Raw genomic sequence first — 24013 nt, 5'->3', positions numbered from 1 at the left:
TTAAACCGTATTCATTGATGTATTTATTTAAGAGTGGTAACCTGGTGCTGTTTTACTATAGCTTGAACATAGGGTTATCACCAAAAATAAAGATATTTAATAAGGATGTCCAGTCCTGCAGCTGTGCATAACCTGATTGAAAATCACTAAAAATGACTGTACTGAACCAGTTAATAGTTTCATCGGTATACACTAGTCAGTTTCTTAGAAAATTAAAATAAAATGAATGCAGGTTGGTGAGCCTACCCGAGCCAGCAAAATCGGGGTACTCTCATGACTTCGACCTGGGGGCATGGCCAGTTTGTGGGTTGGGCCTGGTTCAGCTGAATTGAATCTTAAAGCAGCATAAAATATTGTGGAAAACACGAGCGTAAGTGATTTTGGGCGTAACTCACTTATGTTTTAAAATTTCCTGATCTTTTGTGCTAGCTATATAAATACAAGTTGTTGTAGTTCATCTGATTTCGCCTGGATTGCGCTGATGTAACTAGCGGAACCTCAATCCCATAATTCTTAGTAAATGTATGATTGCCTTGCGTACAGATTGGTGGATATTCGGAATGCTAATATTTTTGAAGGTTCCTCAAGTTGGTTTCAATGATTAATTAGAAATTAGTCAATTTATGAATGTATTGTGTCCTGAAGAACAAAGTGTTGTCCTTTTTTCCAAATGTAAAGTATCTGAGGCTGTTATCTACTCTTGAAGTAGTTTGGTTCTTCATTTATCATTTGGTACATTGATATCATTTTCATGTATTGGCCATTGCCTTCACCATATACTTCTCTTATCTTTGCGATAGAATGTTTTATTTGGACTAAATCTGAGTGCAAATCATAAGTGATGTAAGAAAAATGGATTTTTAGGTGAAAGATAATTAACTATAATTCTAATCACTATTGCAAATAATTAAAATATTTACTGTGAAATGATTTTATTTTCAGAGATTTATACTACATGTGATCGAAGAACCCATAACTTTTCATGTCTACTTTCTTTGTTCTGGCAGAGTTTCCACACAATGACAACCTAGTTGCTTCACATCCAACACTTGTATAAGCATCAACCATGACCATCTCCATCTTGCTGATTTTATCTTTGTTTCTGTCTGCCCCTTTCCAAGTGTTTTTCCACGTGGCTGCCTTTATCATCTCCATTCATGATATTAAGCATGTTTATGGATTGCCTTCTACTTTTCCTATATACTTTCTTCATCTGACAACAAAATATTGAGGACTGGCATTGTCTGCGCTCCAGCAGATTTCAGGCTTCTAGTTTTCAGGGGCCATGCCTAATTAAAGAACCTAAGAACATAAGAATTAGGAACAGGAGTCGGCCATCTAGCCCCTCGAGCCTGCTCAACCATTCAACAAGATCATGGCTGATCTGGCCATGGACTCAGCTCCACTTACCCACCCGCTCCCCATAACCCTTAATTCCCTTATTGGTTAAAAATCTATCTATCTGTGATTTGAATACATTCAATGAGCTAGCCTCAACTGCTTCCTTGGGCAGAGAATTCCACCGATTCACAACCCTCTGGGAGAAGAAATTCCTTCTCAACTCGGTTTTAAATTGGCTCCCCTGTATTTTGAGGCTGTGCCCCCTAGTTCTAGTCTCCCCGACCAGTGGAAACAACCTCTCTGCCTCTATCTTGTCTATCCCTTTCATTATTTTAAATGTTTCCATAAGATCACCCCTCATCCTTCTGAACTCCCAACGAGTAAATACCCAGTTTACTCAATCTATCATCATAAGGTAACCCCCTCATCTCCGGAATCAGCCTAGTGAATCGTCTCGGTACCCACTCCAAAGCTAGTATATCCTTCCTTAAGTAAGGTGACCAAAACTGCACGCAGTACTCCAGGTGTGGCCTCACCAATACCCTGTACAGTTGCAGCAGGATCTCCCTGCTTTTGTACTCCATCCCTCTCGCAATGAAGGCCAACATTCCATTCGCCTTCCTGATTACCTGCTGCACCTGCAAACTAACTTTTTGGGATTCATGCACAAGGACCCCTAGGTCCCTCTGCACCGCAACATGTTGTAATTTCTCCCCATTCAAATAATATTCCCTTTTACTGTTTTTTTTTCCAAGGTGGATGACCTCACATTTTCCGACATTGTATTCCATCTGCCAAACCTTAGCCCATTCGCTTAACCTATCTAAATCTCTTTGCAGCCTCTCTATGTCCTCTACACAACCCGCTTTCCCACTAATCTTTGTGTCATCTGCAAATTTTATTATACTACACTCTGTCCCCTCTTCCAGGTCATCTATGTATATTGTAAACAGTTGTGGTCCCAGCACCGATCCCTGTGGCACACCACTAACCACCGATTTCCAACCTGAAAAGGACCCATTTATCTCCACTCTCTGCTTTCTGTTAGTTAGCCAATTCTCTATCCATGCTAATACATTTCCTCTGACTCCGTGTACCTTTATCTTCTGCAGCAACCTTTTGTGTGGCACCTTATCGAATGCCTTTTGGAAATCCAAATAAACCATATCCATCGGTACACCTCTATCCACCATGCTCGTTATATCCTCAAAGAATTCCAGTAAATTAGTTAAACATGATTTCCCCTTCATGAATCCATGTTCCTTTTCTAAGTTTTGTCTGAACCAAACAAATGGCCATTTCAGAGCAAATTTCCTTTTAATTAGAAAACGCAATGTACACAATTAATACTTTAAACAATTAAAAAACCAGCAGTGGAATCCAAAGAATTAAATCACCGTCCTTTACTATTTATAACAATCTGAATTGTGATGCTAATCTTTTTGCAGTATTGAATTTTCAATACATTAGGTGTAATTTGTTTCGCATAAAAGATATTTAATATCACTGGTGTATAATGAGCATTTTATAGATTGTTGCTATATTGTGCACCATTACTGTGACACTAGAAATTACAGTGTGCGATATTAATGTCTGAGCCTTTAGCACGAAGATGTGACATTACTCTGTCCACTATTTAAGAGAGGTGCTCATTTATTTTAAACAGATGGTTTAACACCTTCAATAGAGGAAAAGTATTGTCACTCAAAGCATTAAGCATTCGTGTACAATAATTTCTAAGCTGTGAACTTTTAATTGAATCACTGCCTACAGAATGTAGTGCAGTGACTCACCAAACTTACTTTATGTGGATGTATCTAAAGTAGTCTCTTCACTTCGTTTTCTCCCATAGCAGTCACATAACATGCTAATCTCTGAATTAAAGAACTTAAACTCTGCATTGTGTTTCCTTTTATGTTTGTTCAGCAAATATTTTTTTCCCTCCACAACTGATGTTTCTGCCCAGTGTCCAGGTTTTCTGTGTGAGAATTCTAGAATTCTACTAGAATTTCCAAGGATGTCAAAGCAATAAAGTCTCTGGAGATTTGCTAACATTTTACAAGCCAAAGTAACTAAACAACAGTTTGTGCTCAGTAGAAGGCACAGAGCTCACAGTAAAGACATTTTTTTTAACCCCACTACGCCCCTGCCACACACATTCTGTCCTACAGACCTCATTTTGCTATGACTATAGATCTTGCATTAAACCCAAGAAGTTTTTCTCGTTGGGCCAGTGTCCATATCACCGGCCATACTTTTAAAAAAAAAACAACCCAACCCAGGAATCCAAACTGGGTTTACTTGCCCTCCATGTGTGAGACTTTAAAGCTATTATGATTCACAGATTATTTATCACAAGCTATTTGGACAGTTTGAACTCTGGTTGGCTTGTAAACGCATGCAGAAGATGGTAAATAGAAGAACCTCTGTTTAGTAAAGCAAAGAGTAAAATCCCACAGGGTTATGTTCCTGTACCACTTGCCATTCACACGTTTCATAAATTATATGATGGAGTCTAGTTTCCCATATACAAAATTTGCTGATGAAACAGTTAAGTGATGTGAACAAAGCTGATTAATAGCATTCGAAGTGAACTAGGCTAATTAAGTATATATGCTAAGAAATGAGAGATGTGTTATAACATATAATTCAGTCGGAAACCTGATGAAGGTATGTTCAATGTTGAAAGGTTAATGGATTTGGTTATGACTATTGGCTTTTACTGAAAATATTCTGTTGATTATGATGTGGGGTCTTTTTCAATGGCACTTGAATTTGTGTTGACAGAGACTATTTCAATCTTGCATCGCAAGAGATTTCCCGCCCCACCTCCATTTTCACCACGAAAACGGCAAAGTCAAAAATCCAGCCCAACGACCGAGCCTCCACACCTCTTTGGCATAGAGAATTCCAAAGATTCATGATGCTCTGAGTGAAGAAATTTCTTTTCATCTCAGTTCTAAATGGCCGACCCCTTATTCCGAGACTGTGACCCCTGGTTCCAGACTCCCCAGCCAGGGGAAACATCCTGTCTGCATCAAGCCCCATAAGAATTTTGTACGTTTCAATGAGATCACCTCTCATTCTTCTAAACTCTAGGGAATATAGGCCGCGTCTACTAAATCTCTCCTCGTAAGACAATTCCCTCATTCCAGGAATCAGTCTGGTGTACCTTCTTGCACTCCCTCATGGTAAGTATATCATTACTTAGAAAAGGAGACCAAAACTGTACACAATACTTCAGATGTAATCTCACCAGGGCCTTATATAATTGCAGTAAGACATCATGGGCTGGATTTTCGTTGGCCTTGCATTTCTATAGGCACACCAGAGGGCTGGTAATGCATATGGGAATGATTTCCGGCCGGGCGGCCAGCTTCCAGTGCCCCACCAGGAAATTTGTTGACGGTTTTGCCGGGGCACTGAACAGCAATGCCCGAGAGCGTCGAGACAGTGTGCAATGTCCCCGGTTTTGAGAGCGCTTTGATTTTTGTTTGGTGCTGACTCTAGCACCCCGTCGTGGGACCGCCTGGAAAACCGGACGGTCAGAGATGTCCCGGCGGTGGTGAGTGAAGGAATTACGTTTGTTTGATTTTGTTTATTTATAATTTTGCAATTTATCTTAATGTATGGTGTGCAAGGTTTGAGAGTGTTTTTTGTGGCAATTTATTTTTTCAGGGAAGTCTCTCTTAGTACGCTCCGAAGCTGGCTCTTCAGCAATGGATTTTCAGTTGTTCAGCTGGCTTTGCGCACTAAAAGAAGAACACCTCCCTGAGCATTCTGTTCCACACTCGGCCCAGCTGCTAAATTTTGTGGCTGTAGACGCAAGCTTTACCGCCCCGTCGTCATTAGCTCCCTGGAAAGCCTCTATCAGAAAATCCAGCTCATGATACCAACGCAACATCTTTACTCAGCATACTGGTCAAAACTGCTAATTTTATTGTAGTTGGTTAAATGTTGTGTAGTTACATCCCTAAATTCTACAGAGCTCTGCATTCTCAGCAGAAATATTGTTTTCTGCCCTAATTATGCATTGTAACCGAATGTTGCACCTTATCTTCATCAGTCAATTTATTTCAACTTTCTTTCAGCCAATGATTTCAGATCAAATCCTTATTGTTTTATATGCAAGGATTGATTTTTCCTGGATTTAATGCCCAAATAGCACCTTCAAAAAAACAGACGTTATACACAAGTAAATCATTTCCCCCAGTTCTGCACCTGAGTAGCACTGCCCCTGAATTTCCCATATGGCTTTTCAGGTGGCTGCATTCGAAGAGGATGCAGTAATAATGTATATTATATGCTAATGAATGTCAGATGCCTCTGCACAAGGATTTCCTGTGATAGTGCAGGATGCAGTTCAGAGCAGATTGCTTCCAAAATATCTGGCACGATTGCTTCCAGAGCTGCCGTTTGAGTGCTATCTATGTTAAAGGGACATTCTGGTACTGACAGGAGAGTTCTTGCATTCTGGCTTTTTGAATTGAAGATATTTTTTTTCTGCTTATTGCAGAATTCTATTAGTCTTTTTAACATTTCCAATAAGCCACATGACTCTCTGCTGGTCTCGCACAGCCCGGGACCAGCTTTTCCAATGTGAAATTTTGCACATGCGCAAAACTTTGAATAGGCCATGCAGTCCATTAAAGGGACCGTGCATCCAAATTTTAAATTGGGGGGAACATTGCTTTTTAACTTGCTAACAGAGACAGTGTTTAGTCGTGTGGTGTTGCCCCTCTCTCCCTTATGCGCAATGAATAGCAGCAAGTACAGGAGCAGGTGTTGGAGGATGAGGTCACCTCCTTCCCTAGCTGTCAGGCAACCAGAATTGTAAGAGAAGGGTGCTTTCTGAGCATGAAAGATAGTTTGGGTCATTGCTGGATTTGCCCTGGACATATGGCAGCTAGTTTGGAGGAGTCCAGCAGTCATGTCCAGTCGGGTGTGGAGGTTCAGCTTGCAGGACCTGCAGATATCCTTGTATAGAGTGGCAATTGCAGGACTGTACAGCCTTTACCAGAGAGGTGGCATTGACAGCTTGAACATTTGCCGCCTGAGCCTTGGGCTGCACAATTGCCACGTCACTGAGCGTAGTTATTTCTCAAAGAGGACGAGGACCTTGCCACTGTGGGCTGCTTTCTCCTACAAGAGATAATACAGGCATGATGGTTATTACACCGTGAATGGCGATCATGTGGATGGAGGACAAGCAAGCTTGTGAACGTTTCACACAGTGCATGCTTCCCCTGGGGGGAATAACTGATGTTCAAGAAAAATTAGACTGCTGAAGATGGAGACTTTCAGGCCCATGCAGAACATTGTAGATTGTGAGGGACAGAATGCAATGAAGTGCGCCCATCAATTACTTAATTCTTGGTGAAAAATATTGCTAGCCAGTGCTCTACCAGCCCTAACATCCGTAAGACAAAGGTCCTCCATCAGCCTGTCACCGCCGCACAGCACTGCCCTCCAATCATCAAGATCCGCGGCGCGGCCCTGGACAACGTGGACCATTTCCCATATCTCAGGAGCCTCTTATCAACAAAGGCAACAAAGGAGATTCAGCATCGCCTCCAGTGTGCCAGCGCAGCCTTCGGCCATCTGAGGAAAAGAGTGTTTGAAGACCAGGCCCTCAAATCTACCACCTAACTCATGGTCTACAAGGCTGTAGTAATACCCGCCCTCCTGTATAGATCTGAGGCATGGACAATGTACAGAAGGCACCTCAAGTCGCTGGAGATATATCACCAATGATGTCTCCACAAGATCCTGCAAATCCCCTGGGAGGACAGGCGCACCAACATCAGTGTCCTTGACCAGGCTAACATCCCCAGTATTGAAGCACTGACAAAACTCGATCGGCTTCGCTGGGCAGGCCACACAGTACGCATGACAGATACGAGACTCCCGAAGCAAATGCTTTATGTGGAGCTCCTTCATGGTAAACGAGCCAAAGGAGGACAGCGGAAACGTTAAAAGGACACCCTCAAAGCCTCGCTGGTAAAGTGCGACATCACCACTGACACCTGGGACACCCTGGCCGCAGACCGCCCGAGGTGGAGAAAGTCCATCCGGGAGGGCGTTGAGCTCTTCGAGTCTCAACACAAAGAGCACGAAAAGGCCAAGCGCAGGCAGCGGAAGGAGCGCACAGCAAACCAGTCCTACCGACCCCTTCCCTCGACGAATGTCTGTCCCACCTGTAATGGTCTGTGGCTCTCGTATCGGACTGTTCAGCCATCAAAGAACTCACTTTGGGAGTGGAAGCAAGTCCTCCTCGATTCCGAGGGATTGCCTAAGATGATTGCCTCTCTGATGAGGAATGTACAGATGAGGACCCACAGGAAATTCAAATGCTAATTCCTTCCTGGGGCTCAGCTTGCATTGTATTCCTGTTGGTTCTATACACATCTGCCTTGGAAAATCAGCCCGATAATCTTTAAAGTTCCTTGCACTCTTGTTATCATCTCATGCCGATGAATGTGCAGCAAAAAATAATTAATACGCTGATTAGTTTGGAGGCTGCATATTCAAATACTATGTTGCATAGTTTGCCCATAACCTCTACACTGTGCCCACTTTGAACCTTATAATCTGAATGAAAGAAAGAAAGACTTATATAACGCCTTTCATGACCACTGGATGTCTCAAGGCGTTTTACATCTAACTACTTTTGGAGTGCAGTCACTGTTTTAATTTGCATGAGGATAATTTGCTATTGCAAGAAAACTATGACACCACAAAGTTTTGAAATTAATTATGTAATCAATACTGGATGTAGAGCAAATACGTTGTCTTGTATTTTATGAATTAGCAGTTTACATCACTTTGCGCATGTAGGTGTTTTTGATCATTTAGATATGGAGTTAAAACTAATGAATGCAAACCATTTCATTAAATTTACAACAGACCTCAGAGATCTGGAGGAAAAAAATGGCTGGGAAAGTAATGGTAGCATTTTTATTGATGTCACAAGGTTATATGGATCAATTCAAATAAATAGTGGACAAGAGAGATGCCAGTGGAATAAATCAACCATGTTTCGAGCAGCGTAATTTGGTTTCATGAATTTCAATGAATCTCAATCACTTCGTCTGCTTCTCAACAATGGTGTACTGAATTAGGTACTGTAAATTTCCATTTCGGAGGCTCTCCATAAGAACATTTGAGGGTTTGAAAATATGTTGTATGGTATCTTGCTTTTATTTCTCCCTTATGACTAAATGAGATGACTGCATATTGAATTATCATTTTTTTCATGATAATCCCATGTTTTTGCTAAACACTACGGGCTGGATTTACCTTTTAAATCGCCCCCGCCCGATCCTTAGCGGTGTTCCGGCGGTTGCGTCTTTTTCAACCGCCGGAATGCCGCTGGTGCGCGCTACTGCAGTTTTCGGGTGCCACATGTTGGCGGCGGCAAAGCGGTGTGGGAGCGAAGTGGAGCGGGCGGTGTGCGGCAGAGGAGGCCAATTGATTCTGGAATCTTTGGCTCCCAAATTGTGCGCATGCACATGCACGCGGCTGTCGAGCTCCACTACCGTCCCCCCCCACCCGAGAGACACCGACGAGAGGCCAGAGACTGCTGACCTGAGATCACTGCGGAAGGTGGGGGGGCGGGGGCGTTGCGGAGGGTGGGGAAGAGTGAGATCGCTGTAGGGTGCGAGGGGGAAGAGATCGCGGCGGGGGGGGGGGGGCGGAAGAGAGTAAGATCGCTGTGGGGGTGGGGAGAGAGTGAGATCGCTGTGAGGGGCGGCGGGGAAGAGAGTGAGATCGCTGTAGGGTGCGAGGGGGAAGAGAGTAAGATCGCTCTGGGGGTGGGGAGAGAGTGAGATCGCTGTGGGGGGCGGCGGGGAAGGGAGTGAGATCACTGTGGAGGTGGGGGGAAAGAGAGTCAGATCGCTGTGGGGGAGATGGAGAGGAAAGAGTGTGAGATCGCTGTGGGGGGGTGGGGAAGAGAGTGAGATCGCTGTGGGGGTTGGGGAAGAGAGTGAGATCGCTGTGGGGGCGGGGGGTGGGGAAGAGAGATTGCTGTGGGGCGAGGGGGATGAGAGACTGGTGCGGGGGGGGGGTGAGTGAGACTAATGAGTGAGAGGGACTAAAGGAGTAAATAAGGCTTTATTAGACCATTTATATTATTGCCTAACACTAGAAAATACTACAATCCATTTAAAAATACATCCAACTGTGGAGAAGTAAAAGATCTGTGTAATATCAAACAAACCTGTCAGATCTGTATCCATACGACCCACTTAAGATCCAGTAAGACCTGCTTTTTCAGGACGGTATTAAGGTCTGGTGTTCAGCCATGAACTCATTGAATGGCGGTGCAGGCTAGAAGGGCTGAATGGCCTGCTCCTGCACCTATTTTCTATGTTTCTATGTAAACGGATCTTAATGATGAAACTTCCATTTTGGGCGGTAATATATGGGCGGACAGTATCGAATACCGCCCAGCGGTAATGACTGTGGAATTTACCGCCTGGTGGTATCCGGGCGGTAAATGTGTTTTTTTTCGACAAAACTTGTATTTCTGGGCGGTAAATGGGCGATTTGAGAGGAAATTCTAGCCCTACAATTGGCACTCCAAAGACTTTAACAAATCTTAATTTCCTAGTCACTTGTGGGATAATGTTCATTTAACTATAGTAAAATGTATTCAAGAAGATAAAGCCTTTGTTTTCCCAGTTAAGATGTTTTGCAGCAATGAAAATATAATGTTCACTGCTCAATTATTTTGAGTACAAAAATACAACCTATTTCATTCCTACTTTCTGATTTATAAATCAAACTCTTCTGTTTACAATTGGTCTTACATTGAAGGTGGTTCATTCTATAGCTTCGTAATGATGAGAAAATTGTGTTCATGAGCAGAACATATACATTTTTGACTAATTGTAAACACAAGATTTTAATTGGCAAGACCCTAAAGCTACATTTATTTAAAAGAGCCAAGAGGAGTTACTGAGCCTGATGGTGTAGACAGTTGGAGCTCAAACTCCCTGGGTTAATGAGTGTATTTCAGAAGAAGTTAATTCAGTTGCCTTTACGAGCAGACTCAGTAACTTCTCCAAACCACTTCTGAGTTGGCTGTTTAAAACTCATTTTGACAAAAGATGGATATTACTGATAATTTTTTGATTTCTGTTACTTAGTTATGGATTGACGTTCTCCTTAATAACTTAAAAATAATTTTGCTATTGGGTATTAAGCAACTAGCTAGGGAAGGTAAGGAGCAGGATGAGAATATTTCTGAATCTCACTTTTACTGTCTGTTGTGTATCTGTAAAGCATGCACTCCCATGTTCCGCCACCAGGGAGCTCATCCCCTGAAGTCCCAAAGGATCCTAGCATCCCTTGGGAGCACTGTATATAAGCCGGCCCCTAAGGCCTGTTCCTCACTCTGGAGTGTCTTATTAAAGACTGAGGTCACTGTTACTTTAACCTCCCTGTGTGCAGCCTCATCTCTGTTAGGAACACAATACAGTCAACAATTTACACTGTTATAACGTTCCTCATGGAGAGCCAAGCACTTTACAAGGAATTTGACAAAACAATGTGGAGTAAGGGTGGGGGGTGGGGTGGTTCCGGATGGTAGTAAAGCGTGGGGTAAGGGAAGGATATTTAGGAGACATTTTGAAAGCGGGTAGACAGTCATGAGATATAGGTCTTGAGGCAGGGAGTTCCAGAAGCTAAGGGCATAGTGACTGAAGGGAGCAAGAAACAAAGGATAAACTGGGGACTTGGGGAGTGCATGCAGGGATGTACAGTTGAAAGAGAGAGGTCGCTCAGGTAGGATGGAGCAAGGCCAGGAAGAGACTTGGTGAGGATGAGAATCTTTATCAATTCACTGGGAGTGGAGAGCCAATAGAGCTTGGTGAAGGCAGGGGTGACTTTTTGATTTTGATTTTTTTTTTAAACAGAACAGAAACAGGCCATTTGGCCCAACCAGTCCATGCGAGCGTTTATGTTCCATTCGAGCCTCCTCCTGTCCTTCCTCATCTAAATCTATCAGTATAATCCTCTATTCCTTTCTCCCTCATATATTGTCTAGCCTCCCCTTAAATGCATCTATACCATTTGCTTCAATCACTCCCAGTGTTGGTGAGTTCCACATTCTCACCACTCTTTGGGTAAAGAAGTTTCTTCTGAATTCCCTGTTGGATTTCTTGGTGACTATCTTATATTGTTGGCCCTTAGTTATGCTCTTCCCCACAAGTGGAAACATTCTCTCTGTATCCACTCTTATCAAAACCTTTCATAATTTTAAAGACTTAGAAACATAGAAACATAGAAAATAGGTGCAGGAGTAGGCCATTCGGCCCTTCTAGCCTGCACCGCCATTCAATGAGTTCATGGCTGAACATTCAACTTCAGTACCCCATTCCTGCTTTCTCGCCATACCCCTTGATCCCCCTAGTAGTCAGGACCTCATCTAACTCGGGGTCACCCCTCAGCTGCCTTATTTCAAGAGAAAAGAGACCCAGCCTGTTCATCCATCCCTGGTAGGTATGGAGACCAGGCTGTATGAGCCTAGTTGCCTAGGGCGAGATGTTAGCCGTAAGCTCGGCGCTGAGTAGCGCCCTTGATAGTAGGTGGTCCGAGGCTTGGTTGGGGGCAGGCATTGGATTAATGGATCCATTATTGACCCGATCAACGGATCCATTATTGACCCAATCCACATCCGGACCAGGGTCAAGCAGGGCTGCGTCATTGCCCCAACCCTATTCTCAATCTTCCTCGTCGCCATGTTCCACCTCACAGTCAACAAGCTCCCCACTGGAGTGGAACTAAACTACAGAACCAGTGGGAACCTGTTCAACCTTCGTCGTCTCCAGGCCAGGTCCAAGACCACCCCAACCTCTGTCGTCGAGCTACAGTACACGGACGACGCCCGCCTCTGCGCACATACAGAGGTTGAACTCCAAGTCATAGTCAACGTATTCAGTGAGGCATACGAAAGCATGGGCCTTATGCTAAACATCCGTAAGACAAATATCCTCCACCAACCTGTCCCTGCCGCACAGCACTGTCTCCCAGTCATCAAGATCCACGGCGCGGCCCTGGACAACGTGGACCATTTCCCATACCTCGGGAGCCTCATATCAACAAGAGTAGACATTGACGACGAGATCCAATACCGCCTCCAGTGCAGCCTGAGGAAAAGAGTGTTTGAAGACCAGGCCCTCAAATCTGCCACCAAGCTCATGGTCGACAGGGCTGTAGTAATACCCGCCCTTCTGTATGGCTCAAAGACAGGGACTATGTACAGTAGACATCTCAGGTCGCTGGAGAAATACCACCAACGCTGTCTCCGCAAGATCCTGCAAATCCACTGGGAGGACAGACATACCAACGTTAGCGTCATTTACCAGGCCAACATCCCCAGCATTGATGCACTGACCACACTTGATCAGCTCCACTGGGCAGGCCACATTGTTTGCATGCCAGACACGAGACTCCCAAAGCAAGCGCTTTACTCGGAGCTCCTTCATGGCAAATGAGCCAAAGGTGGGCAGAGGAAACGTTACAAAGACACCCTCAAAGCCTCTGTGATAAAGTGCGGCATCCCCACTGACACCTGGGAGTCCCTGGCCAAAGACCGCCCTAAGTGGTGGAAGTGCATCCGGGAGAGCGCTGAGTACTTTGAGTCTCATCGCCAAGAGCATGCAGAAATCAAGCCGAGGCAGCGGAAAGAGCGTGCGGCAAACCAGTCCCACCCACCATTTCCCTTAACGACTATCTGTTCCACCTGTGACAGGGACTGTGATTCTCGTATTGGACTGTTCAGCCACCTAAGGACTAATTTTTAGAGTAAAGCAAGTCTTCTTCGATTCTGAGGGATTGTCTATGATGATGATATGTATACCCTCGCATTTCTGGTATCATCCTTGTAAATCTTCTCTGTACCCTCTCCAGTGCCTTTATATCCTTTTTATAATATGGCAACCAGTACTTTAAGTGTGATCTAACCAAGGTTCGATGCAGGTTCAGCATAACTTCCCTATTTTTCAATTCTATCCCTCTAGAAATAAACCCTAGTGCTTGGCTTGCTTTTTTTATGGCCTTGCTAAACTGCATCGCAACTTTTAGTGATTTGTGTATCTGTACTCCAAGATCCCTTTGTTCCTTTACCCCACCTAGATCACACCCTCCAAGTAAAGAGTGACCTCCCTATTCTTCCTACCAAAATGTAATACCTCATATTTATGTGTTGAACTTCATTTGCTAATTATATGCCCATTCTGCAAGTTTATTAATGTCTTCCTATAATTTGTTGCAGTCTTCCTCAGTATTAACTGTCATCCCCCCAACCACCCTCCCCAATTGGTGTCGTCTGCAAATTTAGCATGTTTTTGATTCCAAAGTCTAAACCGTTAATGTAAATTCTGAACAGCAGTGGTCCCAGCACTGATCCTTGTGGAACACCATTACCCACCTTCTGCCACTGTGAAGATCTACCCTTTACTCCTACTCTCTGTTTTCTGTCATGAAGTCAGCTAGTAATCCATTCGCTACTTATCTCCTGACTCTGCATTCTCTGACCTTGTTCATCAGTCTATTAGGGGGTCCCTTATCAAAGGCCTTTTGAAAATCTAAATAAATTACATCTATTGCATTACAATTGTTTACTCTCTCTGTTACCTCTTCAAAAAATTCAATTAGGTTGGTCAAGCAAGACTTTCTTTTTTGAAATCCATGCTGTGACTATTCATTATTATAGTTTTGGTTTCTCGATGTTCTATTTTCTTCTTTAGCAGGGATTCCATTATTTTTTTCTACCACCGATGTTAAGCTGACTGGTCTATAATTCCCTGGACATATTCTGTCCCCCTTCTTAAATATAGGTTATTCGTTAGCTCTCCGCTACTCCTCTGGCACTACACCTTTCTCTAATGAATTATTAAATATGTGTAGTATTGCCGTTGCTATCTCTTCCCTAGATTCTTTTAAAATGCATAGTCGCAATCCATCCGGACCAGGGATTTTATCCTCTTTGAGTTTGATTAGTTTATTTAATTTATCCTCTTATTTTTAAATGCACTTATCTCATTACTCATCTCATCATCCAATGTCATCTCCACCTGTTCTATCTCCCTGGTAAATACTGAAGCAAAATAATTATTTAATATTTCTGCCATCTCTCTATCACTACCTGTGGTATTATCTTGTTTATCCCTTAATAGACCTATTTCCAATTCAACCTTCCTTTTTTATTGATGTGCCTGTAAAATATTTTACGATTTTGTTTTATGTTCCTTGATAATTACATTTCATAGTTCCTTTTTGCCTTCCTAATTGTTTTTTAGACTTTTCTCCTAATCTCTTCATATTCCCCCTTATCGTGCACTCCCCTGCTGTCTATGCATTTAATGTATGCCTCTTTCCTTCCCCTCAATTGTTCCCTTATGGCTTTATTCATCCATGGAGTCTCATTAGTGTTTAAATTCTTTCCTTTTAGTGGAATATATTTTTCCTGCACTATGTTCCCATAGCTGTTCTACGTCGCGGTTTGCTAATATTGTTGCCCATTTTATTTTATTTTTTTATTTGTTTTTAAAGATCTGTGTACAGTTAGAGATCTTGGTTACTCCCAGCAGTTCTAATACTCATCCCTTTCATACTTCTTTTCAATCATGAACGATAGAATACTATACCAAGGTTTTGGTGAAGGATCCATACCTAAATGTTGATCATTATATAAGCTGTGCTGTGCTAGGTACAATAGTTATTGAATGTGTACTGGGTATAGTTAAGAGGTACTTAAAAACAACACATTTTTTTGGAAATCTCTCCCTGATTCTTAGGCTGCCTCTGTTGGCTGTTTTCACAGTGACTATAGCCATTATTAAGATAATACATAGTTGTAATATTTCACTAAATTAGAAAACTCTATATTTGCAAAATTCAAGGCGGTATGTGGTGCAGGAATAGGATTTGTTGAACTTTATAAGGAGAAGTACGAGCCAACAAATTAGACTAATTTCCCCGCAAGGAACATGGGCCGGTGGGTTTTACTAACTTAAGTGACTGGTAGAAGAAAGTTTGAAGCCACAGATCCAATAAGGATAGCAAGAAGGTGTATACAGAACAGGTAAAAATATTTTACAGGCACATCAATAAAAAAGGAAGGTTGAATTGGAAATAGGTCTATTAAGGGATAAACAAGATAATACCACAGGTAGTGATAGAGAGATGGCAGAAATATTAAATAATTATTTTGCTTCAGTATTTACCAGGGAGATAGAACAGGTGGAGATGACATTGGATGATGAGATGAGTAATGAGATAAGTGCATTTAAAAATAAGAGGATAAATTAAATAAACTAATCAAACTCAAAGAGGATAAAATCCCTGGTCCGGATGGATTGCGACTATGCATTTTAAATCCATAGGGTTACTTTGTAATTTTTGATACACCTGCAATCCAAGCATAAATGCTAGCAACAATGGTTATTGAATGTGAACAATTATGTCACGGATATTGACACATAACGCCTGATAACCTATGAATCTAATACGTGAAACAAATTCTTGATGAGTTCAAAGTATATATCTCAGACATTTTTCTTACTTTTTAAATGGATTTAAATGTATATTGAAGCTAACTGGGCTTATTTGAACAATTTGACCTCTTTGTCAAATCCTGAACATCATAATCCCTTTGTTTATATTTTTAGCTCATTTGATCTTTAAAACTTGCTTCACTGCAACTTTTCTTTCCTGTGGACTTTTTCTTAATTGTGTAATTACAGTAGAACTGGTCTTTTTATTAAAAGTACAAGATGTCCAATTTGGAGAGTTAGTATTACATTCATCATTTTGGGCAAAAATGAAGTAACCTTTTCACTTAGTCACACATGATTGATTGCCATTGTCAGTTTGAAAGTCAGTGGCATGATTACCTTATTGGATCAGCATTTCAGCTTGGCTGAAAAAGTGACGTGGAGGTTAGTATTTTGCACAAAATGACAGTGGCTAAGAAACTATAAATTTAATACATAGTCCAACTCTTTAAAATTAAAAAGAAAAGAAATCAATAGATTCTACGTCATTGAACACAGTAGATGACTTATTTTTTACTCCATTAATTCTTCAGGAGCTTCTTTCTCCAGTGGTAAAAATAGCACAGCTAATAGACTGTCACAGCAGTTCGAGCATTAATATATACTTTATATTGAATGTATTGATTTTCACTGAATATCCCTGCTTTCCGATTATGTACACTTAATCTTGGGAAGACTGTGGAAAAGTGAAAATGTCCTTGCTTGAAGTGGGGTGCTGTAAAAAGCAGTATTGCAGGTATACTTTTTCAAAGTTCCGACATGCTCCAAATGAATCATATGACGTAATAAAATACTTATTTATTTACTGCATTAAAGTACCCTATAAAGTGTTTATGGAATAAATTTGGAAACAAAAATTGATACTGAATTTAATTTATGTAATCTACAATTTTATCATGAAGGACCAGGAAATTAGTAGGCTTTTTCCATCATTGCCTGACCTCTTTTCTTTTTACTTTCCAATTAATTATGTTGCTTGTTCTCCTTTTCATTTTTATGCTTCTCTTTCTGCTTTCAATCTGTTGCCTTTCCATTCTCGTATTACTTAGCATTATTTTAAATCTATATTTTTCACTTCACTCCTCAATCCATAGGAGCCTGCATCCTCTGATGGCTTATTCAATCCTCTTTCTAATTCATCCTACTTTCACATAAAATTAGCAAAGGCCTTCAATAAATCAGGGCGAAATGATTGAGGAACACATGACCCTTTTAATTATTCATACCTTAACTGCAATGATATGGTGATCATATTTTCTAAACCGAATCCGGGGACACAGGGTGGGAGCACAGCAAAGTAGCCAGGGCGGAAAATGTAGGTTTCGCAGCGTAGCGAGGCAAATATGTTTTAGCGGTCTACATTTTAACAGTTGTGCATATACACAACAAATACAAAACAAATGTGCATATAATTACCGTGGATGTGATGTCACATAATTGAAACACATTCAGATACATGACCGCCCCCCCTCCCCCCCCCCCCCCCGCCGCCGTGACGAAGGTCACAACCTGACCCTGACCCCTCCATTGATGGAGGTTACACCTGACCCCTGTCCCTCCATTGACAAAGGTCACACCTGACCTCTCCATCCCAGTGACTGAGATCATACTTGACGGCTCCCCACCCCCCGCCCCCCCCCACCCCATCCGGGACTGCGATCATACCTGAACCCACCCCAGTGATGGAAGTCACATCCGACCAATGTTCCTGTTTTTATGCTTAAAGTTTAATACCCATAATATGAATATAAACGGCTCTGCTTCATTTTTTTTTGCTTGGCAGCTTTATTACATGCATTTCTTTTAAAATACAATTGTCACGGATAGACCAATCAACGGTGTAGCTACAAATGTACTAAAAATGTACTAAACAATATCAATAGTACCGTCGGTTTTCACTACTAATACCATTTCCTGTTCTCTGAAGTGATTATGAAGCAGCAGCCTATTCTTTGGTGACATGTTAGGCAAACCTTGATTGCAGTTGCAGCAATTAAATCCTCCTTAACTGTTATTATAGGTATCTGATTTGGTGATAATCCTGAATCACAAGCGTGCAGTTGATGCTTTTGCAAAAGGGGGAAATCTCACACTAGGCGGAAATTGTACCGTTGCAATCGGACCCATTGGCAGGTAAGTTATTGTATATTTTGTTGCTATTGGCTGAATAGTTTACTAGTCTTTAGTCACAAAATGATTTTGTCACTGATATGGTAACTGTTTCAAATGGTGTCGTAACAATTTCATCCCTTGATTTACTTTTTATGAAGTTCCTGTTAATCTTGAGTTACTAATTTGTGTTTATTTTATCTAATTTCTGACAAACAACAAAACTCATCTCAGTCAAGTGATGAATTTAAATGGAAGGAAAGTCTGAGGGGAGTACTTTCTGTTCAAGTGACAGTGTCTATCAAACAATTATGTAGTAACTTACATATTGGTTACCTAGTCACATCACTTACCTAGGGCTCAATCTCAAGCCCCACAGTCCTGGAAAGCTGTTTACTGGCTGAGTATTTAGCAATACTCAGCTAGTAAATGTATGAAAGTGCTGCCCCGTCTTAAATAAAACCACTCTGAGACTCTTACAACCCCGTTCAGTAGCCTTGAACTGGCACCTTTCTCTAGTATCGCTCCCAACTCCCCTCAAGCCCTCTGTGAGCTCAGCTTGTCCATGGGACCCACCTCCTGCTCCCTCAACCCTATTTCCACTAAACCGCTGACCACCCAATTTCCCTTCCTGGACCCCATGTTAGCTGATATCGATAACGGTTCTCTCTCCTCAGGCAGTGTCTCCCTCCCCTTCAAATCTACTGTCATCACCCCTCTCCTTTTTATTTAAAAAAAAACACCCTTGACCCTTCTGTCCTTGCAAACTACTAACCCATCTCCAACCTTGCTTTCCTCTCAAGTCCTTGAATACATTGTCGCCTCCCAAATATGTGCCATCTTTCCCAGAACTCCATGTTTGAATTGCTCTAATCAAGTTTATGTCCTGCCACAGTACCAAAACGGCACTTATCAAAGTCACAAATTACATCCTATGTGACTGTGACAAGGGTAAACTATTCCTTCTCGACCTACCTGTAGCCTTGACTGGGTTGACCACACCTTCCTCCTCCAATGCCTCTCTGTTATCCAGCTGGGTGGGATTGCACTCACCTGGTTCCATTCTTATCTATCCAGTCATAGCCAGAAAATAACCTGCAATAGCTTCGTTTTCCACTCCCGCACCATTATCTCTGGCGACACCCTACTTCTCATCTACATGCTGCCCCTCGGTGACATCATCCGAAAACATGACATCAGGTTCCATAATATGGTAGAATTCTTTATTGAGATGGAGAGTGACACAGTTAATTCAGAGACTAGGGTCCTGAACTTAAGGAAAGGTAACTTCGATGGTATGAGAGGTGAATTGGCTAGAATAGACTGGCGAATGACGAGACCCAATTTTAACTTACCACCTTTCACTGTTTAAATTGTCAGACAGCTTGTCCGACATCCAGTACTGGATGAGCAGAAATTTCCTCCATCTGAATATTGGGAAGACCGAAGCCATTGTCTTCGATCCCTGTCACAAACTCTGTTCCCTAGACACCGACTCCATCCCTCTCCATGACAAATGTCTGAAGTTAAACCAGACCGTCACAAACTTGGTGTTGTATTTGACCCCGAGCTGAGCTTCTGACCACATATCCATGCCATCACTAAGGCAGCCTATTTCCACCTCTAACATTACCAATTCTGTCCCTGGCTCAGCTCATCTGCTGCTGAAACCCTCCTGCATGCCTTTTGTTATATCTAGACTTAATTATTCCAGCCCACTCCTAGCTGGCCTCCCATCTTCCACCCTCCATAAACTTAAGTTCATCCAAAAACACTGCTGCTGTATCCTAACTCGCACCAAGTCCCATTCACACATCATCCCTGTGCTCGCTGATCTACATTGGCTCCTGGTTAAGCAGTGCCTCAATTTTAAAATTCTTATCCTTGATTTCAAATCCCTCCATGGCCTCGCCCCTCCATATCTCTAACTTCATCCAACCCTCTGAGATATCTGCATTCTTCCAATTCTGGTCTCTTGCGCATCCCCGATTCTAATCGCTCCATCATTGGCAGTCGTGTCTTCAGCTGCCGAGGCCTTAAGCTCTGGAATTTTCCCCCAAAACCTCTTCACCTCTCTTACCACTCTTTCCTCCTTTAAGACGCTCCTTAAACCCTACTTCTTTGACCAAGCTAATATCCCCTTATATGGCTCAGATAACGCTCCTGTGAAGCACCATGGACGTTTTACTACATTAAAGGTGTTATATAAGTTCAAGTTAGAGTGTCTGAGGGAAGAACTCGTCTGTCTCCATCAGACAAGAAGTTTGATCTACTTATTGACCGTAAAAAAATATGACCCGAGCATTTTAAAATGAGCACCCTGAATGATTGCTTATTACAGTAAGAAACAGTTAGATGTTTTTGTTGTCATATGTCATCAAAAACTATCACAAAAATATCCTGTGCTAATTTTAGCAATAGATTCCCTACTAGTCTATTTCTGCATTTATCTGGTGCAAGTTTGTATTTCAGTAACTTATTTAATTTGAAGTTCTGAAGTAAATTGCAACAGTTTTTTGACATGCAGCTTTTCTTTTTCTCAAACTCTGCTATTTTCTAACACTTATTAACAATTTGGCTTTGTGTATGGTAGGTGTATGATATGATATCAGTAATTCAGAACTTCCTACTGCATTGTGGTGTATGTATCTGCAATTGATATTTGTTGATTGTGGACTTTACATAGGATTCCATAGGATATATACCTCAGAAACAGGCCATTCGGCCCAACCAGTCCATTTGCCAGTGTTTATGCTCCACTCGAGCCTCCTCCCGTCTTTCCTCATCTAACTCTTAACCTTCTATTCCCTTCTCCCTCATATGCTTATCTAGCCTCCCCTTAAATGCATCTATACTATTCGATTTGTTAATTGATGTCAAAATTGTATTTCCGAGAACGCTGCATTCTGAAACTCCGCTTTAGAATTATATTGTAGACTTGTGTTGACTATTACACATCTTTGGTATAACCATAGCAAGTTCAAGCTGACTTGAAGTTAGATTCCATTTAGTGTCCATGGTAAAAATCATATTGTTCCTATTTAGAAATAATGCATTAAGCTTGTATTGATCACGTCCAAATTGGACTTGGTGCCAAATTTGCTGTTGTGCTTAAATCACAGCAGCACCGACCTAAACTTCTGTTCTTATACTGGAGTAGTACTGGCTAGAACTAGCACAGTGTCCCAAAAAACGTACTTTGTCAAGGTGTGCATTGAAACCGGTCAGTGCACTTATTGATGAGTATGCACAATCCTCCTGGTCCCATAAGGCTTTTTCTGGTAAGTAGAAGTAATGTGTGGATAAAGCAGGCTGTGTCATAGCACCACCATAATTCAGTTTACAAAATGAATTTCTGAGGAATTTGAAACTTTTGGATAATTATACCATACAGCATCTTCCAGTATAGAGCCATTTATATATTTTTCAAATATTGAAAATTAATATGGACTCTCTTGCTCAATACCAAAGAGTCTCTCTTTCAAAACCATGCTTCAGTTTGGGTATTCAGCTAGGACTTGTGCCAGCCATGGCTCTATTCTTCTGTTGGTCAGTGTCACGATTCTGGATTTCCCCCCCCAGAAAGGATCTACATATAAATTACTTTAAAATATGCTTTTACTTTTAAAGCTTACTTTAAAGGGATTACATTTGTGAACTGATTGATCTCATTTGATTGGGTCTCTAAGGCTAAGATATTGGCTGGCACTAAAACAGCATAGAAGCTGCCTTGTACCCTAGCATGTGCCTATACATTCTCCAGGATATGGATTTTGGTATTGACTCAGTTTTCCTAAAAGGGAACATTGACTGGCACCACAGTCAGAAAAATGCCAGTGGACAAACTGGGGCTGTTGACTTCAGATGTCTTTCTTATTACACTTGGACATATTGGAGCACCTCGGTGCAGCATATAGAGAAAAATCATGGAGGGAGAATTGCACTTGTATAACGAAGCCCACCTGATTTTCCATCCATTTAAATGAATGGTTGGGAAATTTTGCTGGGCTCCTTTGAAGGCACGTGGCCCTCCTGCCTAATTTTCCTCTGTGTACTGTGCCCAGGTGATCCAACATGGCCAAGTACAATAACTGGAAAATCTACCCCACTTTCTTCTGATGTAGATTCCAATGGTCCTGCCTGAGCTCACAATCTCTAGCCAAATTTGGTTGCAATCTTTCTGAATAATGAGAATTTCAGCATTTAACCCTCCATCATCAATGGGGTTGGCATTGATCATGTTAGACAGCATTGAGGTCAAATTATTATACCCTCTGAAAAAGGTTCTATCCTTACCAAAATCTTCCTGGAATTTGTACAATCCATACTGGGAGTTAGAGGTTCTAATATCTCTTATAGAACCAATGCCTCAGTCTAATCACTCATTGGCTGTGCCTTTGGTCACTGGCAACTCAACAGGATAGGCTTCTGCAGGTGCCCACGTGCAGTGCACACACACTGACAGCAACACACCATGTCTACCTAAGCAGACATCTGGAAAAGTGCTTTGGGTCTTTGACAAACAGTCTGACTTTAACAATCTTTTTAGTCTGAGTCAGTCAGGATAAAGCTGAAAACCCCATGGCCCTTAGAAAATCAAAAGATGGCTACATGGGGTAAGCAAATGCACCCAGACCATCTTTCAGATGTGAAATAACAGCTTAGTAAGCATACCCCCATGAAATTTATTGACCAACAACTGTCTGTAACAGGCATTAAGCCCTTGTTGGGGACAACTCCTTTGGGTGCTATTCAGAAACGTCGATGATGCAGAGCATCATGCTCTGCAGATATGTCTAGTCAAGGGCCTTGTGTCTGCTGGTCAGGCAAAGCTACTAGAATATTCATAGATGACACTTACGTCACTGAACAGGGGTAGTCCACACCCTCCTGAATCAATCCTTCTGAAAATAATTCACATTTTTCAGATGGAAATATTCAGAAATAGGTATGAAACTCAGCACATACATGCAAAAGCAAGAGTAGCCGATTTCAATAGCACTAATTTTCTCTTATTTCAAGGATTCTCATTAAATCTGCATAAAGGAAACTGCAGTATTGTGGTAACCCCAGTCTAACCCCCAGCCCAGGAAAATGTGGGTGTTAAAGCCATGGATCGACTCCTAGCTCCAATGTGCAGACTGATCCTGGTATCCTAAATAGAAAGTCTTATTTGACACAATACCCTCAAACCCACACACCCACCCACAAGCTCCATTTGGTGGTTTGTGTTTACTACTAACATCTGGCTTCTGCAGTGGTTGTTATTGTAACATCCAGAAAATTGTTTACATTTAAGACCTATATAAATCGGGTTATATATTGCCTCATAGATTACTTTCATTCCCCAAACAAAGCCAAGTGTCCACAATAACTTTTCCCATGTGGTAAATTTGATGCATGGAAAGAAAGAAAGACTTGGATTTATATAGCGTCTTTCACGACCACCGCACACCTCAAAGCGCTGTACAGCCAGTGAAGTACTTTTGGAGTATAATCACTGTTGTAATGAAGGAAGAATCTGTAACTGATAACTAAAAGTGGAAAGTGCTTGTCTGTTGCTTGATACCAGAATATTTTTTTTGATCTCTTGATTATGATACTCAACCATTTATTCCACTTCTAATCTACCTTGTTCTTTAAAGGTCACGTTAAGGATTTTTTTTTGCTAATTTTTTCTCGACAGATAAATTATTTGTTAGACATCCTACAGAATTGAAAAGTTAAACTTTTTTGCTTCTATTGGTTTCAAGAATGGAAGGAAGATAAAAAGAAAAGATCAATAATATGCTGCATAGACTTTAAATTATAGGGTAGTTTTTTCTTTTTACTGCCTGTATGTTGAGCATCAACTGGGAGCAGCACAGAAGGGAACATAAGAACATAAGAAATAGGAACAGGAGTAGGCCATACGGCCCCTCGAGTCTGCTCCGCCATTCAATAAGATCATGGCTGATCTGATCAAGGATTCAGCTCCACTTCCCTGCCTGCTCTCGATA

General features: G+C 41.7%; 1 protein-coding gene across 3 annotated transcripts in view; it reads left to right on the top strand.

The window, feature by feature from the left end:
- The window catches only part of sh3yl1 (SH3 and SYLF domain containing 1), a 318220-nt gene that overhangs the window by 115120 nt on the left and 179087 nt on the right, over positions 1–24013 (top strand). For all 3 annotated transcript variants that reach the window (XM_070884930.1, XM_070884929.1, XM_070884928.1), the window contains exon 5: positions 17926–18038. In XM_070884930.1, the coding sequence (XP_070741031.1) occupies positions 17926–18038 (113 nt within the window). The remainder of the gene's footprint in view (positions 1–17925; positions 18039–24013) is intronic.

Source organism: Pristiophorus japonicus, chromosome 7 (genome assembly GCF_044704955.1).
Source record: "Pristiophorus japonicus isolate sPriJap1 chromosome 7, sPriJap1.hap1, whole genome shotgun sequence".
Taxonomy (NCBI): domain Eukaryota; kingdom Metazoa; phylum Chordata; class Chondrichthyes; family Pristiophoridae; genus Pristiophorus; species Pristiophorus japonicus.
This window is presented reverse-complemented; position numbering and strand designations above follow the sequence as displayed.